The following is a 21,161-nucleotide window of genomic DNA, read 5'->3' as shown; positions in this document are numbered from 1 at the left end:
CACGTGACGAGGGAGACTGCGCCATGACGGACGGCAGTAAGTGATAGACCGGGAAATTCAAAAGCGAACAACAAAAACAAACAAAATATTGCGACAGATGAGTAGCTATTATAGTTTAAATGTAAGTGATGGCTACCAATAGTCAGAGTAATGTTGTGGAGTTGTCCTGTGAAGTGAGTCACCTTGTAGGACGGCACAAAGAGCGATATGTGGAGAAGCTAGCGATAGCAGGGTTAGCTACCAACCCGTACCTTCTTCCTACCGATGTGTTCACGGATCTAGCAAAACCATCCAGTTCAATCCACACGATCTGTACCACTATGTTACCAACGGAGTGTCCACATACACAGGTGCTGACCTAAAAGCATACAAAAGTCTGGAAGTTTCCCAGTTCTTTGTAGCTGGTTGGGTTACAGAATCGCGGTGCTACGCTCACAGCAGGGGGATGTACCTCATAATGGCAAAGGTAAGACATAGCTAGCTAGCCAGCTGTGTATGTTTTAACCTGTTTCCCCTAGGATACCATCAAAAGTCAAATTGACTGTAACCAAAAGCAGCTCATACTTTTCTTGCCATTTCATAGTAGGTTACACAGTCTTGCCATCTAGCTAGCATTTCGGTCTTTCCATAGAAAGTGTTAAGTTTGAGTCCACAACATTCAAAGGGGACAAGGAGGCATAATAAAACTGTCAGTAATGTTTTCAGTGTCTGAAGCCACTGATTCAAGTGCACTGGTTAGCATGAAGCAAAATACAATTAAATAATAAATATACAACTTGTATATTTTTAGCTGTTTTTGTTAACTTACAATCATTTTCTCATGTCCACTCTGACCATTTCTCACATTCATGTAAGGTAACACTTAAAAAATATCACATAAATCTCAGACTTTTATTGTTCTTATGAGCAAAAATACTTCCCTCTTCATATGAAATGTGTTAATTAAATTAAAAATGCTTAATTTTTGGTTAAAGTATATAATTATATATATATAGTCAGTTCAGGTTCAGGCCTTGCCTGTTGGCACACTGCACGGCACAGCAGGAAATCACCATCGTACCATAAAAGTAAAATAGAAACTAGCTTCAAACAACGAAATGTCGAACTATAGCTAACGTGCCTGCTTGTCTTAAATTTGACGCCCAAGTCTTCTGCCGTCCGTCATGGCGTTCATATTCCCCGCGAGTGGGACGTGACGTCACATGCAAAGGGTCAATCTCTAAGGCTGAGCCCAGACACCCTACGGAGGAAACTCATTTCAGCCGCTTGTATCCTCAATCTCACCCTTTCGGTCACTACCCAAAGCTCATGACCATAGGTGAGGGTTGGAACAAACCCTCACCTATATATATACCACTACCATATGTGCCACTACTCAGTGGTATACCATATGTGGGTCTCTAAATCGGAGAAAATAATTCGTTCGGGTGGGTGGCACATGGATGATGCGTACATGCGGATTTGGACGACGTCGGAGCCGATCTGCACGTGACTATTGTTGGGCCATCGCTCCACGTTGTCCGTCTGGCTCCGTCTCCTCCTCCTCTTCCCGTATGAATGGCGAAAAAAAGCACCGCTTACTTTTCACAATTTCCCAACCACTCCCCTACAAAATCACCCCAATCACTCTAGAATGACTACGTCTCTCCAAACAGAGCATTCAAGTCATCTGGGGAAAATTCCTGTAGGTTTTCATATCGTAATATATATTGCAGAGAAAAAAAATATAGCAATGTGAGTTTTTTCCAATATCACGCAGCCCTAGTGTGTGTATAGTATGTGTGTGTGTGTGTGTGTGTGTGTGTGTGTATATATATATATATATATATATTGTAACGTGCATGGATAAGTAGACACGTTGGCCCTTGGCTAAAGGGCCCTTTAGCCGACTGGTTAACGTTGTCGCTTGCGGAGTGGGAGACACGGGTCCATGTCCCGGCTGTGGCGGTTCCCGGACTGCCCCCCGAATTCGCTACAATATACATACATATATATATATATGCATGTTTCATTATTGTTGCTTACATTTTAGACTGTGTATGTACATGCATGTGTTTTCATTATTTACTTCTTCGTTGGTGCTTTCTGCTGCACCCAATGACAAACAGCGTCACCTGTGTTACCAGAATGAGCATGGACACTACAACTGAACCATTACAGCAATCTAAAAAAGGATAGTAAATGTAACATACATATATGCCGGGTTGGTAACTTGTAATATTAAGAACCCGTAAGAAAGGTTTCAGGGACGTTTGACCGTTTATGAAAAAGCTGAGTGATTTTGTACCGCCGTTTTACTGCCACTAAAGGGCTGCCATGTTCCTTGCGGAGCGCCGTCACATCGGCTCAACACTGAGAAAGCTCGACCGATGTCGGCCGCAGATAAAGAAGAGACATCCGCAGACAAGATGACAGAAAGTGACATGGAAGCAGCAAGTACGAATCAGGCTCACGGTGTCCTTCAGCACAGGGAAATGGTGTAAAATCTTTTTTGATTTATATGACCTGCAATCCCATTACTTTAAGCCTTACTCTGTGCACTGAGCCTTACGTGAGATTTACTCGAGTGGTCTGGCAGATTTCTCTGAGTGGTTAGATTTTTTTTTTTTTTTTACGGTGTAGTGCACTATAAACCGCTCTTGGACACGGATAACTTAGTTGTATGAGCTCTTTATTTTGAATCATTAGCATGAATTGCTCATTTATGTCATGTGCTGTTTTCTAACTGTTTTTACAATGGGTTTATTTTTCCTTCAACCACTAAATGTCTCAATGCTTGTGGTATGGCAGTGTTTAATCAACTGTCACCCAATTTATTTTTGGTGCACTATGTGTTAAGCTCAGCTACTTTTGTCATTTTATCTGCATATGAATTTTAGCCCTGTACTGTGGCTTTGTGGTTGAATGTGTCAGTAATTAACTTGGTCAAACCACTCAGCCAATCAGTGTGCTTGTCTAATTAAGACCAATTCTGCTCCTTATATGTAGTCTCCAGGCGTGTTTCACTGTGAGGGAGGACGCCAATCCCCAGTCACGTAAACGCCACCTAACCCGCTTCCAGGAGAACCCTCAGGCGTACTGGGGGCCCAAGGCCCGTGCTAAGGCAAGGTAACTAACACAGCCACTCCAGTCTTGGACCCAGCGCCCCATATCTACCAGGTGTGTGGTTCCTCTGTGTTTTAGGAAAACCACCATTGTGCCTGTACCTTAAGAAAACACCGGTCTCTTGCCTTAATGATTATCGACATGTTGCTTTGATCTCTGTTATTATGAAGTGCCTGGAAAGATTGGTTATATCATCTATAAAATGTAACATTCTTGGTACCCTTGATCCATTGCAGTTTACCTACTGTTCCAATAGATCTATAGATGGCGCTGTCTCACTTGCTCTGCATACTGCTTTAGTACGATTTGAAAAGAAAAATACCTATGTCAGAATGTTGTTTATTGATTACAGCTCTGCTTTTGATACAATTATACCATCCAAACTGGTGTTGAACCTCAGAGGTCTTGGTCTGGGCAACTCTATCTGTAATTGGCTATTTGATTTCCTGACAGGCAGGTCCCAGACTGTGAGAGCAGGTAAAACATATTCATACACATTAGTTCATAGGACCGGTGTACCTCAGGGCTGCTGTCTCGGTCCCCTATTGTACAGTCTGTTTACACATGACTGTGTTGCCAAATATGACAACAACACCATCATTAAATTTGCAGATGACACCACAGTGACTGGACTAATAAGCAACAGTGATGGGAGGGCCTATAGGAGGGAAGAAGATTTAACCATATGGTGCCATAATAATAACCTTTCTCTAAATGTCAATAAGACAAAAGATACCATTGTTGACTTTAGAAAGGTCAGAGAAAATCAAATTCCTATTTGCATCAATGGTTCTTCTGTTGAAATTGTGGACAGTTTTAGACTTCTCGGTTTACACATCACAGACACCCTCACAAGGTCTCTTGACACCAATTACACCCTCAAGAAGGCACAGCAGAGACTATTTTCTGAGGTGTCTCAAGAGTTTTGGTATGAGTACCAAAACTCTTATGAACTTTATGGCAGTACCACAGAGAGTGTCTTGACAGGCTGTCTCACAGTGTGGTTTGGCAACCTGACTGCTCAGGACTGCAGACTGCTTCAAAGGACTGTAAAGACAGCAGCAAAAATCATTGGCATGGAACCACCACAACTTCATAACTTTTACACCAATCGCTGCTAAAGGACAGCCCAAAACATCATTAAGGACACCAGCCACCCTGCTCATGTTCTGTTCTCACTCCTTCCATCTAATAAGCATTACTGCAGCATCAAATCACATACCATCCATCTCAGTAGTAGTTTCTTTCCACAGGCAGTCAGGTTGCCGAACAGCTGAGGCACTCATGTGCACCTTACATTGTTGTCATTGTGTAGTGTATATAATGTATGAATTCACTGTGTACATCAGGGATAGGCAACATGGTCCAGAAAGGTCCGGTGTGGGTGCAGGTCTTTGTTCCAACCAAGGAGTTACACACCTGAGTCTACAAATCAAGGTCCTTAGCAAAGCCTATTGGTTGACTAATAGAATCAGGTGTGTAACTGCTTGGTTGGAACAAAGACCTGCACCCACACCGGACCTTTCTGGACCATGTTGCCTATCCCCGGTGTACATAGTCTGTTTTTTTAGGATGGCGGTCCCTTGTGTTAAGACAGAGAGCCAGAGCACAACAATTTCATCGTGTTCTAAATACATATGAAAATGAGGTTGAACTTGAGGTATTTGTTTTAATTGGAATTTAATTGGATGATATTAATTGAAAAGTTTTTCTGGATTGTCGAGGGACCAGAAGTGCACATGGTTGACCAAAACAATAAAAGTCTGCAGAGAACACAGACCCAAGTTCAACTGTATGACTCAATAGATTAAATGTCGTGACTATTTCACGAACTGCCGTGATACCAGGCTGCCGTACAGCAGTTTTCTTTATTTATCCTCCCTCTCCCTCGACTTAGGCTGTCGCCCCTCTACCTCTTTGCTCTATCCCTTTTTTCCACTCCCTCCATTTCTCTACCTCGCACCACTGCCGCTCTTTCGTTGCTGTATTTCTTGCCCATCATACCCTCCCCTCCCCCTGCTCTTCTGCCATTTTATTTTAGCTCTTTCCCTCTGCCACGGTGCCACCAAAATGAGCCTTACCTCTGTGCCACATAAGTGTTTCTCCTTCATCGCTCTCTCTCTCTACCTTTCTCCATCCAGCCTTCATCTGATTTATTGTCTCACCATTTTCTTCCTCTCCCTTTCTTTCTCTTTAATTGTCCCTAGTGGCGGTATCTCGATAAACTTGCAGGATAAGAGGGAGCGGCTCCAGAATAAGAGGAAGACCCAGATCACGGACTCCTCTCAGCTGAGTAACTATCCCTGCAAGAGATTCAGAAAGGTTTGTTCTCCTCCTAACCAGAAACTGCTGAAGAGAACAGCAGATGCATCTACATGCACACTGATATCTTAATAATACTGTGATTATTGAAATGGTCATTTCAACACCTATAACTAATTTCCCTATAGCTAATTTGATTTTAAATAAATCAGCTGATGATTGCTTATAGCATGAAACAGGCCTGTACTGTCTCATAGAGAATTTTCTTGACTAACTGGATTATAACTAATTTTCAAAATCGGCAGGAAGTCTTGATCGGCATATTCGAAACCTGATTAAGACCCCTGAATTTTTGCCCAATCTTTCGGTGCACGTGATGGTCCCACATTTTTGTTGTTTTTTGAAACTGTGCATCGAGGCTATCACACATCCTGGATGGCAACCAACATGGCTGCCATGGCTCATACCAGCCGTGTGCACTGGGTGAAAGGCTCTAATGTGAATGAATGGGCCGCCATCTTCTATCCACTGTCCGGAGTTTTATACAACCATGACACAAACTGATGACGATGTTGTCTACTTGTAGTTTTTATAAATACTAAAATCAATGCTGTCGTCATCTGATTGTAGTAACCCCAAAAATGAAACCGTGGCGTCCGGGTGACATGGCAGTCTATTCCGTTGCCTACCAATATGGGGCTCTCCAGTTCAAATCCCTGTGTTACCTCCGGCTTGGTCGGGCGTCCCTACAGACACAATTGGCTGTGTCTGTGGGTGGGAAACCGGATGTGGGTGTGTGTCCTGGTCGCTGCACTAGCACCTCGCGCCTCCTCTGGTCGGTCGGGGCGCCTGTTCAGGGGGGAGGGGGAACTGGGGGAATAGCGTGATCCTCCCACGCACTACGTCCCCCCAGCGAAACTCCTCACTGTCAGCTAAAAAGAAGCGGCTGGCGACTCCACATGTATCGGAGGAGGCATGTGGTAGTCTGCAGCCCTCCCTGGATCGGCAGAGGGGGTGGAGCAGTGACCGGGACGGCTTGGAAGAGTGGGGTAATTAGACGGGTACAATTGGGGGGGGGGGGTTAAACCGCAATAAAGTGAGGGATGCCATTTCATAGAATAAAGAACAGCAAGATGGGGGGAAGCAGTAAATAGGTTGTTTCCAGGAAGCATACGGTGATTAAGAATCATGTAGACACAGCTCTCAGAATAATCACATCACCAAGATCCATGTGTACGTAACAATCGAAATAAATTGCATTGCAATTAGCATAAAGTGATCACCTCTAATCAGATTTTTGTATAATTTTTATTTGAATTGTGACAATTGGAGTTGTACTCCGTGATGAGTTAACAACAAAGCGTGATAGATATATGGATATTAAGGTAGTGTATGTTTTTTTTTGGTGAGGGTTATCATTTAACGCAGCATGGTGGCGCAGCAGTTAGGGCTTTTTTAGCAGTTTGGAGACAAAGCAAGAGAGACAAGATTGAGATGGTTTGGACATGTGTGGAGGAGAGATGCTGGGTATACTGGGAGAAGGATGCTGAATATGGAGCTGCCAGGGAAGAGGAGAAGAGGAAGGCCAAAGAGGAGGTTTATGGATGTGGTGAGGGAGGACATGCAGGTGGCTGGTGTGACAGAGGAAGATGCAGAGGAAGACAGGACAGGAAGAGATGGAAACAGATGATCCGCTGTGGCGACCCCTAACGGGAACAGCCGAAAGTAGTCGTAGCAGGTGGCGCAGTGGTTAGCACTGTCGTCTCACAGCAAAAAGGTCCTGGGTTCAAACCCCGGGGTTGTCCAACCTTGGGGGTCATCCCAGGTCATCCTCTGTGTAGAGTTTGCATGTTCTCCCCTTGCCTGCGGTGGGTTTTCTCCGGTTGCTCCGGTTTCCCCCACCATCAAAAAGACATTTTTGTCAGGGTTAATACTCCTGTCTGTGCCCCTGACCGAGGCATGGCAAGATGAACTGGAGGTGGTCCCCGGGCGCTGCACGGCGGCTGCCCACTGCTCCTCGCTACACAGCTAGGATGGGTTAAATGCAGGGTGTAATTTCCCCGCCGGGATCAATAAAGTACCTCTCAAATCTCAATATATCTTATAGAGATGCACCAATGTCACGTTTTCACTGCCGATACTGATTCTCTGGACAAATGTTTAAGTGTAGGTTGATGATGAGTACTAGTCAGATCCATTACTTTTGCTACGGCACAGACTTGGAACCATTAGTTTGGGGGTCAATGGGCAAAATAATTTAGATAGATTCCGTTATTTTCCCCCATTAAGAAATTCAGGCTACCATGTGCCAAAAGTGCAGTAAATGAAGCCATTTTGCTCTTATTAATGACATCTACCTCATGGCGTTTGATATCGGCTATTAGTCTTGGGTAAAATCTGATACCGATAGCCTAGTATCAATCCAACATCCGATACCAGTATCGGTATCTGAGCATCCCTGGTATCTCATGACAGCATATAGCATGACATACAAATCCTGTAATCATATCAGCAAAACACTTAAGTGGTTTGTCCAGGGGGAGTTAACACCGGCCAAATGCTGGTAAATCTCTCACTGCCGTCAGCCACTTTGGCACATAACTGCCATTGATTCGCCGCCAAAGTGGCTGTTAGACAAAATCGCCAGTGTTCGGCTGCTGTGAGCGGGTTGCATTGTTCTGAAAAATCAGTGAAACTGGTCAAATGGAGCACACCAACCCCTCTGAATACCCCGACCGTCTCCATCACTGCACCATTGTGTCAGCTCTGTGCTCTCTTTCTCCTCCAGGGCACCTGCACCCACGGAGACAAATGCTGCTACTCCCATGACTTGGAGCTGACGGATGGAGAAAAGATGCAGTGAATCTCCCACCGCCCCCCCCCCTCCCCCCTTCTCATAGGTCTTCTTTGAGGACTTGATTCATGTACAGGTTGTGTGAAGTCAGAATAATACAATATTCCTGAATGAAAATTTTTTTTTGAGATAGTCAAATGCATGCAACTAAAGGCCTGCATTGAAAATATACACGTCTTCAAGACCGCCTTGAGGAAAAGCATAATGTTTTAGTTGTCTTATGTTTTGACCGTTTTGAAAGTCAAATAAAATCCTATTGCAGCTCTAAATGTTGTTTTTTTTTTTAACCAACAATAGATTTGCTACCAGCAGTACGGTGGTGCAGTGGCTAGCGCGGTTGTCTCGCAGCAAGAAGGTCCTGGGTTCGAACCCCGGGGTCATACAACCTTGGTGGGTCGTCCCGGGTCATCCTCTTGCGTGGAGTTTGCGTGTTCTCCCCGTGTCTGTGTGGGTTTCCTCCCACAGTCCAAAGACATGTAAGTCAGGTGAATTAGCTGTGTGTGTCGGCCCTGTGACGGACTGGCGGCTCATCCAGGGTGTCTCCCCGCCTGCCGCCCAATGACTGCTGGGATAGGCTCCTGCATCCTGCGACCCAACTTCGGATAAGCGGCTTGGATAATGGATGCCTGCAGAATCGACTCAACTCAAAGTGCGCAGGTATGCATCAGTACATTGATAAAATGACACATAACACAAAGTTGCAGGTGACTGCAGTTTTAATATCAGCAGCTCAGATCAACAGTTCATTATAAAAGGTATGTACACATGTAGGCACAGGAAAGTCAACATATTGCTGCCATTGCACAGATTGTCCAGTTACTCAAGCCGGCCGCATACACGTTACAAAAACTGGCAACAGGTCCATAGAAGAAACGTTTTTTTCTTGGATTCCCCCCCCCTCCCCTTTTTCTCCCCCAATTGTACCATCCCGGTTGCTGCTTCTCCCCCTCTGCCGATCCGGGGAGGGCTGCAGACTACCACATGCCTCCACTGATACTTACATGTGGAGTCGCCAGCTGCTTCTTTTCACCCGACAGTGAGGAGTTTCACCAGGGGGACGTAGCGCGTGGGAGGATCACGCTATTCCCCCCAGTTTCCCCTCCCCCCTGAATAGGTGCCCCGACCCACCAGAGGAGGCGCTAGTGCAGCGACCATGACACATACCCACATCCGGCTTCCCACCCACAGACACGGCCAATTGTGTCTGTTAGGGATGCCCGACCAAGCCGAGGGTAACACGGGGATTCGAACCGGCGATCCCCGTGTTGGTAGCCAACGGAATAGACCGCCACGCCACCTGGATGCCGGTTAATAAAAGAAACTAAGAACGTTTTTTTCTGCTTCTATGTGAAAGTATAGATAAACGTTTGAGCAGAGAGTGATTCTTGACCCCCCCCACAAACAGCGTGCACCTTCCTCCCGTGGGGCCGAGTAACATCTCCGGTGCAAAAAGGCAGTTTCAGCAAAATAGCGTTTCAAATGAGAGAAAGTACAATTAACTTTAATTGTCAAATGTGCCGTTAATGTCCCTGTTGTCCAGGCGGAGACAACCCGGTTCTCGCCATTTTCATGTTAACTGTAGAAAACAACACAACGACCAGGGCCGTTAACACAACCTGGGAATTTCAACAACATTCAGTCCGTTTCTAATATAAGTGATTATTTGCTGATGTGATTGTTTAAAAGCTGCCTCGACATCAGCCAGAAGACTCAAAGTCACCTCCTCCATGGTTCATGTCAGACCGTAACTACTTTAAAAAAAGAAACGGGTGGACGTCAGCTCACACGTGGCTTCCTCTCCCGCGTAACGGCCCCTCAAGTGGTTTGCCCCATTAGATATAATACGTAGGGGGACTGTTTACTATCAGGATCCATTAGTCTGAAGAATCAGCCGTAAAACTTCCTGACAGGCTGGGCAGGACGCAAGCTTGCAAATAAACACAGCAGAAACGGAGCGTAGCTGCCAACTGGTGACGTGATGGCATATAAATATTTTGATCTGCGCAAGCAAATAAATCGTTCTAGATGGAGGAAACTGGGATGATCTCGGGTTGAAAAATGATTTGAAGAGGAAAAAAAAAGTCTTGGCCAGTAACAGATTTGGGAGGGAAATAAAGACAATTAGTGGAACGGTGGTGCAGTGGTTAGCGCCGTCGCCTCACAGTGAGAAGGTCCTGGGTTCGAGCCCCGGGGGTTGTCCACCCTTGGGGGTCGTCCCAGGTCATCCTCTGTGTGAAGTTTGCATGTTCTCAAATGGGAATTTGAGATCTCCCTCATGAATCTCTGAAGGGGTTTGGGGATATTACCACTGGCGATGTTGTCAGTGTAGGGGTCCTATATACTGGCAGTGCAGAAGCTCTCACCCCGACCGAGAAGTGTCCATACATCTTACTGTCTCGCCGTCCTTGAATCCCAGGCCCGGTCTGGGCTATCTGTGGCTGACTCGCAGAAGGAAGGTGCGGATCTCCATGGGCTTTAAAGTCACTTCCCATATGGAGGGGTCCCCCAATGGCTTTAGCAGGGGCACGTCGTCTGTGCACATCAAATGGGGAAAAAAAATAGTCATACACAGGAAAATGTTAATCCTAAATGTTCGAGGATATATTTAATTCATTGAAATCAAAAAATTAAGCTGCTGTGAGGAGTTTTTGTTGACTTTTTACACTCCTGTGGACACCCCTGCCGCGACCCCCGTGTCTGGAACTCCCTCCTGGACTCCCTCCTTTAAAACAGGCCTTAAGACCGACAATTTCACCCAGAAAAGGTTTTAATTTAACCGAGTAGTATTTTTCTGTTTGGACCCCCCCCCCCTTTTCTCCCCAATTACCCCACTCTTCCGAGCCGTCCCGGTCTCTGCTCCACCCCCTCTGCCGATCCGGGGAGGGCTGCAGACAACCACATGCCTCCTCCCATACACGTGGAGTCGCCAGCCGCTTCTTTTCACCTGACAGTGAGGAGTTTCACCAGGGGGACGTAGCGCGTGGGAGGATCACGCTATTCCCCCGTTCCCCCTCCCCCCTGAACAGGCGCCCCGACCGACCAGAGGAGGCGCTAGTGCAGCGACCAAGACACACACCCACATCCGGCTTCCCACCCACAGACATGGCCAATTGTGTCTGTAGGGACGCCCGACCAAGCCGGAGGTAACACGGGGATTCAAACCACCGATCCCCGTGTTCGTAGGCAACGAAATAGACCGCTACGCCACACCGATGCCCCCCCCCCCCCCCGAGTAGTATTTTTGCCGTCATCTGTTTAAATAAAATGTATTACAACAAGCGGTGTGTTTCACCGAAAAACGACCCTTGGGTAGGTTGTGCGTTCGTTTTGAGGAGAGGAGTGAGACGTGTAGTGTTGTTTTGGAAAAACAGCTGTTTGCGAGCTATAGTGATGAGGTCATGCAGCTCTAACTGTGGCCGTGTAGCCCGTCTGTGTGCCGTAAATCACTTCATCAGACTTTGCAGGGAATCCGACACGGGAGACGAGCATTTAGAGAAATTATATAGAAATATCTGATATTATGGGCGTCCGGGGGGGCGTAGCGGTCCATTCCGTTGCCTACCAACACGGGGATCGGTGGTTTGAATCCCCGTGTTACCTCCGGCTTGGTCGGGCATCCCTACAGACACAATTGGCCATGTCTGTGGGTGGGAAGCCGGATGTGGGTATGTGTGCTGGTCGCTGCACTAGCGCCTCCTCTGGTCGGCCGGGGCGCCTGTTCAGGGGGGAGGGGGAACTCGGGGGAATAGCGCGATCCTCCCGCACGTCCCCCTGGTGAAACTCCTCACTGTCAGGGGAAAAGAAGCGGCTGGCGACTCCACATGTATGGGAGGAGGCATGTGGTAGTCTGCAGCCCTCCCTGGATCAGAGGGGGTGGAGCAGCGACCGGGACGGCTCAGAAGAGTGGGGTAAGGCGTAACTGGCTGGATACAATTGGGGAGAAAAAAAAGGAGGGGAACCCCCCCCCAAAAAAAGAAACGTCTAATATTCTCGCTGATGGTCTCGTTTGATAGTGTTGGTCATAGAGCGGGTATCAAAGTTAAATGCAGACCGATGGAGGGGTAAATCAACTCCTCATAGTCGCTCTAATTGCAGTTGTTGGACGCATTGGATGAAATTGAATTTTAATGATTTCTAAGGGCTGGGTAATAAAAGCCTGAAACTTGGGATAGAACACTATTGAATATATTGCATCAAAGGATGGAGCCCCTTCTTGGAGATGGCAGGAGAGACACAGTGCCTTGCTCAAGGGCTTCAATCCGAGTCTTCTAGTTAAGGGGGGGGCCTCCCTCTTTCTCCCACCCTGCTGCCCAAATTTAATTTCCACATGTTGAGCGCTGCAGTGGTGCATTTACTGCAGCCACGGTGTCCCGTACCTGTCTGTGGTCTCCAGTCCAGGCGTGTCATTTCGTCCTTCCACTGATTGGCTGAGAGGTTCGTCTCCGAGAAGCCCAACACCTCCATGGTGGAGAACAGCTTCTACACAGCCAAGAGGTGACAGGGGGGTGTTACAGAGATATGTGTGTATACTAACATACCACAATTAGTGCGAGTTTTAGAACTTCATAAGTGAATCAGAAACACTTTATTTCATTTCATGCACTTGTGCACAAGAAATGAAACGAAACATTGCCCCTCCCACAGCAGTGCAACACAAAGACAAAAACACAAACACATATATCCAAACTAACACAAAAATCAAAACTAAACAAAAAAAAAATCACTGTCCAGGAGAACGAACGCCAGCCAGGATGACTGTTGGAACTAGCCAGTCTGCATGGGCTAGCAGTTAGCTTAGCCTGCTCCGCTTCCTCTTCCGGCACAGCTCACCTTCGACACGCCTTCCTGCACTCCACACGATGACCCTAAAAACACAGCCAAGGCTAGGCGAGGTCGCCGCCAGACCGCCCTCGGTGTTATCAGAACTGCCGGTCTGCATGAGCTAGCAGTTAGCTTAGCCTGCTCCGCTTCCTCTTCCGGCACAGCTCACCTTCGACACGCCTTCCTGCACTCCACACGATGACCCTAAAAACACAGCCAAGGCTAGGCGAGGTCGCCGCCAGACCGCCCTCGGTGTTATCAGAACTGCCGGTCTGCATGAGCTAGCAGTTAGCTTAGCCTGCCCCGCTTCTGCGTCCTGTCAGACTGCTCTCGGTGTTACCTCTTCGGGTGCAGCTCCGGGCAAGGCTGTGGTCCGTGGGCCCACAGGACGCAGCAGACAAAGCTCTCCCAGCCGACCTAGCGCCAGCTCTCCCAGCCATCAAACGAAGACAAACTTAGACGTGGACAAAGACCCTGCATGGACGGTACTGGGTGAGGCCGCAAACGTGGATTCGCGCCGCCATCTTGCCACACCGGAAGCGGAACTGAAGGTACCAGTACTGCTGGTTAGCTACCAGTTAAACAGTTAATTAAATTCACCTGTTGTCCCAGTTCTGAAGCTTCCCCGGCTATGTCCAAAACTGCACATAACTCATAGTGACGTTGCGAGTGTGTAATGCGTTCACATTGTGTAGCACGCGGATTGTGTCAACACGAGAAATGCGCCGATGCATACTCCGTTCACAGGGAGTATGCAACTTGAGTGCCCTAATAGATGCAGATGCCCCACAATACACTGTAGTTGCATACCATCTGTCAATTGTCTTTCCCTGTGACGAGCCGTCGCTGTTTGACCATTCTGGGCTGATCAGGCACTTACACAGATGGCAACCCGCTTTATTCTTTATGGGTGAAACCATTTAAATCAACTCTAGGTAGTAAGTCTAAATGGATAATCATTGTTTGTACACATTTATTGTCCGTGGCGATTTAAGTCGTTCTCACAAAGTCGTCTTCTCTAAACCCATCCATCCATGATCCGAGCCGCTTATCCCAACTGGGGTCGCGGGATGCTGGAGCCTATCCCAGCAGTCATTGGGCGGCAGGTGGGGAGACACCCTGGACAGGCCGCCAGGCCATCACACACACACATTCACACCTAGGGACAATTTAGTACGGCCGACTCACCTGACCTACATGTGTTTGGGCTGTGGGAGGAAACCGGAGCACCCGGAGGAAACCCATGCAGACACGGGGAGAACATGCAAACGCCACACAGGACGACCCGGGACGACCCCCAAGGATGGACTACCCCGGGGCTCAAACCCAGGACCTTCTTGCTTGTGAGGTCACCGTGCTAACCACTGCACCACCACAAAGTCATCTCACAAAGTCATCTTCTCTAAATCTGTTTGAGAAATGAGGTGTTTAAACGGGTCGGGGGAAAAAAATCAATTCTTCTACACTTGTGAGACGAGAGGAACCGTGAGTTTAAATGCAGTGTGTGTTTGGCTGTGAACAATCGCTAATAAAGAGCTCTGTCACAAGAGGTGGACGTCCCCTCTCTCTGGAAGTCGCAGCCAAATGGCCGGCTGGGATAATTACCTCGAGGTAAATCTGCAACAACAATCCAATTGATTTTGCCATTTTTGCTCTAATTGCTGTCGATGCAGCTCGGTGACAGATGAAAACATCGTGAGTCATTCGGAAATGTGCCAAGACTGCATTCGAAATGGTACTCAGATAGTCCCAACCTCAATAACCGTCAGTCTATACAGTATAAACACAGTACGCATTCACCGCGTGCTCTGACTTTGCAGTATGCAGTGTGACAGCGCGCTGTCTCGGGCGAAGAGATGGCCGGGAAAACCTGCTGCAACAGAAAACCAGACATGCCGTTCTCCCTGAGGACTAGGTTAAAAACCACAAGTCTACAGTTTGAGACGGAGCCATTTTATGGCTTCCACAAGTGTAGCTATCAAAGTGTGTACTGCCGTTTGTGTGCGTGTTTAGCCTACAGGGTGACACAGAGGGAGTAGGTTGTTGGGTTACATTCACTCGTTTGACAGACGGTTTTGTCCAAAGCAACTCACGAGAACCAGCGATTAGACAGATGTGACCAACCAGCATCGTAGAGCACTTGGCATTAATCATACTCCAGCCGAGGGTGCACGTCAAGTCGAGTGCATTTAGTGCGAGTGTGCCTTGAGCATCGAGAGGCGGCAAACCGCAGAATCAGAGTACGACGTAGATGTACACCACCGCAATTCAGGAAACGGGCAAATTATGCTGTCGACAGCGAGTAGAGAGGGCTCAGCAGCGGACACCCATAGTAGTGGTATTTAATTAAGGACTGGCACAGAAGTACCAGCCGGCGCCAGCTTCATTTTCATTTCAAGGATTAAAGTAGACTTTCTTGGAAGGAAGGAAGTGAGTCAGCAACTCTTGATAGACAACCAGGAATTCATTCCACCATTTTGGGTTTGGGAGTCTGAAAATAGAGCTTGTCCCTTTGGTAGAGGGTGCAGGTAGACCACCAGAGGTAGAACACAGAGGTCGAGCTAGAATGTGCATCCATCCATCCATCATCCAAACCGCTTAGCCTGCTCTCAGGGTCGCGGGGGATGCTGGAGCCTATCCCAGCAGTCAGTGGGCGGCCGGCGGGGAGACACCCTGGACAGGCCACCAGTCCATCACAGGGCCCACACATTCACCCCTAGGGACAATTTAGTACGGCCGAGTCACCTGACCTACATGTCTTTGGACTGTGGGAGGAAACCGGAGCCCCCAGAGAAAACCCACGCAGACACGGGGAGAACATGCAAACTCCACACAGAGGATGACCTGGGACGACCCCCAAGGTTGGACTACCCCGGGGCTCGAACCCAGAACCTTCGTGCTGTGAGGCGACCGCGCTAACCACTGCACCGCTGTGCTGCGCTGGAATGTGCATGTAAAATGGATTTACAGGTAAGTCAAGCAGTTTGTGGAACTCTCTAGAATGCCACCAGCAACATTTTGAACTTTATGTTGGCAACAGCAGAGTCAGTGTAAAATCAAAAAGACAGAGAGAGACCGAGAGAGAGACTAACCTGCAAGTTAACCGTAACTGGCTGGGAGTGCATCTTGCTCTCCCAGCTCTGGAACTGGTGCTCCAGCCGCAGCAACACCAAGTCTCTGTCCCACTGGGACACCGTCAGCAGGTGAACAGCAGGGGGCAGCACAGCCTGGAGACCAGAGAACTACAGAGGACCGTAATGGGGAGGAGAGAAAAAGAGAGATCTAACTACACAGATAAAACAGAACGAGACAAAAGTTAAAAAAAATATGGTAAAGCTGTTCAGTTCTGGTTACATCATTCTCCTAATCAGGGTGATTCCTTTATGTTCATGTGGGGACATTCCTACAATATTCTGTTGGTCTCCGTATCTCAGCCACTCCTCTCCCTTTTAATCCAGGATCAGTTCAGAAATTATTCCATCCGTCGATCCATCCATCTACCATCCATTATTTGATAGAGCAACCGACTCATCCATCTTTCCATTCATTTAATATCCAACCACCCATCTCTATCCCCATGCATCAGTTTGCCTTTCCAACTCATCCATCCATCCATCCATCATCTTCCTCCCAACCCCACCTCCAGTCTAGTGTCGGACTGCAGGTCTCCGTCTGTGAAAGTCAGCAGTGGCTGCAGTACCACCTGCTGGGCCAGGGGGCGGTGTGTGTCAGCCGCGCTCTCGGGGGGGTTGAGGGAGAGCAGCAGCTTGCCGCGGACCACCAGGCCCTCCGGGTATTCGTTGGAGGTCTCGTTGAGGGGCTCGCCCACTCCCCGCACGTCGTCGTACAGTAGTCGGCGATGGAGCTGATGAAAAGGTAATACGAGAGAGTGAGACTGGTGTGTGTCTGTGTGTGTGTGTGTGTGTGTGTGTGTGTGTCTGTATGCACTGAGTGGGGAACAATGTAAAAGCAAAAGTATATGTGTGCGCATCTTGCCACTTGGCCGTATCGAAGCTCAAGTGCCTGAGAATACATGTAGTATTTTACTTTAAATTTAAAGCACATCTTCCATTTACAAAGGCAGCTTAGCTGTGTGTGTGTGTGTGTGTGCGACTTTGTGTGTGTGCATGTTTGATGGGTGTATGTGTGTCACCATGATCTCCAAGGAGCCGTTCTGGATGCTGCCTCCTCCCTGAGACCGATCCGTCACAACTGTCAGCTGGTCACTCTCATCCTGAAAAGATACACACACACACACACACACACACACACACACACACACACACACACACACACACACACACACACACACACACACACACACACACACACACAGTGAACCGGTAGACATTGGCAACACATTGACCTCAGATATCCTAACATACCAAAAGTTTCATTCCAAAACAATGCATGTTCATTTTGGAAGAATGTGTCCTTGCTAGGCGGCGCAGTGGTTAGCATGGTCGCCTCACAGCAAAAAGGTCCTGGGTTCGAGCCCCAGGATAGTCCAACCTTTAGGGTCGTCCCGGGTCGTCCTCTGTGTGGAGTTTGGATGTTCTCCCCGTGACTGTGTGGGTTTTCTCCGGATGCTCCAGTTTCCTCCCAGAGTCCAAAGACATGTAGGTCAGGTGAATCGGCTGTACTACATTGTCCCTAGGCATGAATGTGTGTGTGTGTGTGTTGGCACGGCGGCCAGTCCAGGATGTCTCCCCACCTGCCGCCCAGTGACTGAGTTGGATCGAAGGTTTCCATGTGCCAAAAACGCAGCAAATTAAGCCACAATACTATTACTTATGACATGTTTATAAAGTATGCTGTTTAAAAAGGACCACATTAGCAATAGTCTGCCTCAAATAACATCCAATATAAAATCCATCCATCCATTATCCAAACCGCTTATCCTGCTCTCAGGGTCGGGCTGGAGTCTATCACAGCAGTCACTGGGTGGCAGGTGGGGAGACACCCTGGACATTCATGCCTAGAGACAATTTAGTACAGCCGATTCACCTGACCTCCATGTCTTTGGACTGTGGGAGGAAACCCACACAGACACGGGGAGAACATGCAAACTCCACACAGAGGACAACCCGGGACGACCCCCCCCCAAGGTTGGACTACCCCGGGGCTCGAACCAAGGACCTTCTTGCTGTGAGGCGACCGCGCTAACCACTGCGCCACCGTGCCGCTCCAATATAAAATGAATAATAATATTCCCCCTCGGGGTGAATAAAGTATTCAGATTCTGATTCTGAATATTTAGCCAAGTAAATTCAAATTAATAATAATGACAACAACAACTTTCAATAAGACCTTGGGAGTGTTTTAGACTCGTTTTCTTCTATACATTTCATACCCTTGTCAAAATAACACAATCAGAAGTAAGTTGTCCAATAGATGTGTCAATCTGGAAACCATCTCTCCATCCACACACACACACACACACACACACACAAACACACACACACACACACACACACCTTAATGTAAGCACGGGAGTTGACGGGGTAATAGTTTCCGGCGATAGGCTCTGTCTGTTTCAGGTCCCATGTGGGGCGGAAGTCTTTCCTGTTGGAAACAAAACATGACAAGATGAGTCCACACGCACACACAAACACACACAAACACACAAACACACGGGCGTCCAACTCAACGCCTCGTAACTTCTGTGCCGCCTTCTGCTCCACCAGCCCTAAACGAAACACATCACTAATGTGTCTCGCAGAGGACATTTGTGTTACAGGAGCCGACTCCTCACTTCCTGCTGTTCGAGTCGGGCTGTGGATGGCAGGCGTACCCTCTCTGCAGCACTTCCCTGCCGTTGGAGTCGGTGTAGAAGATTCCGGAGGACTTGATACTGGTGTCAAGACGCGTGATCACCTCCTTCCCCAGGCCATCGCTGACGGGACACAGAAGACAGACAAAAGAGTTTTAATGTTGTTTAATGAAACAACATATAGAACACACTGATGGGAGGTGTGACGGGAGGTGTGACGGGAGGTGTGAAGGGAGGTGTGACGGAAGGTGTGACGGGAGGTGTGACGGGAGGTGTGACGGGAGGTGTGACGGGAGATGTGACGGGAGGTGTGACACGAGGTGTGAAGGGAGGTGTGACGGGAGATGTGACGGGAGGTGTGAAGGGAGGTGTGACGGGAGGTGTGAAGGGAGGTGTGACGGGAGGTGTGAAGGGAGGTGTGACGGGAGGTGTGACGGGAGATGTGACGGGAGGTGTGAAGGGAGGTGTGACGGGAGGTGTGACGGGAGGTGTGACGGGAGGTGTGACGGGAGGTGTGACACGAGGTGTGAAGGGAGGTGTGACGGGAGATGTGACGGGAGATGTGACGGGAGATGTGACGGGAGGTGTGACGGGAGATGTGACGGGAGATGTGACGGAAGGTGTGACGGGAGGTGTGACGGGAGGTGTGACGGGAGGTGTGACGGGAGATGTGACGGGAGATGTGACGGGAGATGTGACGGGAGGTGTGACGGGAGATGTGACGGGAGATGTGACGGAAGGTGTGACGGGAGGTGTGACGGGAGGTGTGACGGGAGGTGTGACGGGAGATGTGACGGGAGATGTGACGGGAGGTGTGATGGGAGATGTGACGGGAGATGTGACGGAAGGTGTGACGGGAGGTGTGACGGGAGGTGTGATGGGAGGTGTGAAGCGAGGTGTGAAGGGAGGTGTGACGGGAGATGTGACGGAAGGTGTGACGGGAGGTGTGATGGGAGGTGTGACGGGAGGTGTGATGGGAGATGTGACGGGAGATGTGACGGGAGGTGTGAAGGGAGGTGTGATGGGAGATGTGACGGGAGGTGTGAGGGACAATCATCTGATTTTTTCTGAAATAAAACTATATAGGGGCGTCCAGGTGGCGTGGCGGTCCATGTGGTCGCCTACCACCACGGGGATCACCAGCTCGAGTCCCCGTGTTACCTCCGGCTTGCTTGTGTCCTGGTCGCTGCACTAGCGCCTCCTCTGGTCGGTCGGGGCCACTGTTGGGGAGGGGGGGGGACTGTGGGGAATACCGTGATCCTCCCACGCGTTACATCCCCCCTGGCGAAACTCCTCACTGCCAGGTGAAAAGAAGCGGCTGGCGACTCCACATGTATGGGAGGAGGCATGTGGTAGTCTGCAGCCCTCCCCGGATCGGCGGAGGGGGTGGAGCAGCGACCAGGACGGCTCGGAAGAGTGGGGTCATTGGGGAGAAAAGGGGGGGGGGGGTCCTAAATAAATAGAATTACATAAAAAAAAGAGCAAACTCCCACATCCACTGAAACAAGTGCTTGCTTGCTCGCACACCCAACAAACACAACACACACACGAACACAACACATCGGCAGTCACTCGGGGTCGCGTATGACCGTCCTCCCTCTGGGTCTTCAGGTCCCTCTGGGTCTTCAGGTGCCTCTGGGTCTTCAGGTGGGTGTAGAGGTTTATCCTGGAGCTGCATAACGGGAGGACGCCTGTGCGTGACAGCTTTTTACGCGACGTGTAGAGTCCAACGGCATGGAGAACCAAGACGACTGGGGACCATCATCATCATCATCATCATCATCACCCTCTGCAGCAGCCTTCATCACCATTGTGACCTGCAGACATCTTCCACCAGTCCCACCGTTGAGGTCGTTGTTGGATCGCGCTTCACGTGGAACCTCCCCCTTGACCTATCCGCCTATCGCCAAGCTCCGGACGCCATAGCTCTCGGGACCGTCAGTACACGCAAGCTTCTCCGCCACGGCGAGGTGGCGATCCAGGAGGACACACACACACACAACACACACACTCATCAAACACAACACACGCTGTGTTTGTTAGATTGCGAAATTGTGCGCTGCTATTTGCGTTAATTGTGTCACCCGCAGGCCACCGTCGCTCAAAGGGACGGCTGCCTATGCCGTTGCGACCCCTACTGGTCACTGCAGAAGTGGTTGTACCTTTAAAGGCGTGAAGGACCTGGGCGAGCATCTACTCACTCGATGGGCAGGGGTCCCACAGTCCACTCCAGCTCCAGGGCCTTGCTGTCAGCATAGAGACGGACCACCTGAGACACCCAGGGACTGAACCACTGCCTCACCTCCTGGACTACAGGAGTCTGGGGAGGGGTAGGATGGGGAGGGA

At 49.0% G+C, this 21,161-nt stretch overlaps 2 protein-coding genes across 5 annotated transcripts in view; one reads left to right on the top strand and one right to left on the bottom strand.

The window, feature by feature from the left end:
• Positions 1 to 8,482, top strand: part of trmt1 (tRNA methyltransferase 1) — a 46,053-nt gene extending 37,571 nt beyond the window's left edge. For 3 of the 4 annotated variants that reach the window (XM_056280144.1, XM_056280143.1, XM_056280142.1), the window contains exons 14-16: positions 2,989 to 3,108; positions 5,313 to 5,427; positions 8,156 to 8,482. In XM_056280144.1, coding sequence (XP_056136119.1) covers positions 2,989 to 3,108; positions 5,313 to 5,427; positions 8,156 to 8,230 — 310 coding nt within the window. In that variant the 3' untranslated portion in view covers positions 8,231 to 8,482. Of the gene's footprint in view, positions 1 to 2,988; positions 3,160 to 5,312; positions 5,428 to 8,155 lie in introns of those variants that run through there. The other variant, XM_056280145.1, reaches the window with a different exon arrangement.
• Positions 8,483 to 10,281: 1,799 nt separating this feature from the next.
• man2b1 (mannosidase, alpha, class 2B, member 1) overlaps positions 10,282 to 21,161 on the bottom strand; it is a 31,908-nt gene continuing 21,028 nt past the window's right edge. Inside the window, exons 16-23 of the mRNA XM_056279716.1 lie at positions 21,017 to 21,135; positions 18,837 to 18,938; positions 18,520 to 18,607; positions 17,196 to 17,276; positions 16,683 to 16,907; positions 16,135 to 16,284; positions 12,598 to 12,700; positions 10,282 to 10,753 (exon numbers count right to left, since the gene is read on the bottom strand). Coding sequence (XP_056135691.1) covers positions 10,650 to 10,753; positions 12,598 to 12,700; positions 16,135 to 16,284; positions 16,683 to 16,907; positions 17,196 to 17,276; positions 18,520 to 18,607; positions 18,837 to 18,938; positions 21,017 to 21,135 — 972 coding nt within the window. The 3' untranslated portion in view covers positions 10,282 to 10,649. The remainder of the gene's footprint in view (positions 10,754 to 12,597; positions 12,701 to 16,134; positions 16,285 to 16,682; positions 16,908 to 17,195; positions 17,277 to 18,519; positions 18,608 to 18,836; positions 18,939 to 21,016; positions 21,136 to 21,161) is intronic.

Source organism: Lampris incognitus, chromosome 5, assembly GCF_029633865.1.
Source record: "Lampris incognitus isolate fLamInc1 chromosome 5, fLamInc1.hap2, whole genome shotgun sequence".
In the NCBI taxonomy this organism is placed as follows: Eukaryota; Metazoa; Chordata; class Actinopteri; order Lampriformes; family Lampridae; genus Lampris; species Lampris incognitus.
The sequence above is the reverse complement of the archived record's forward strand: the minus strand, read 5'-3'. Positions and strand labels throughout refer to the sequence as shown.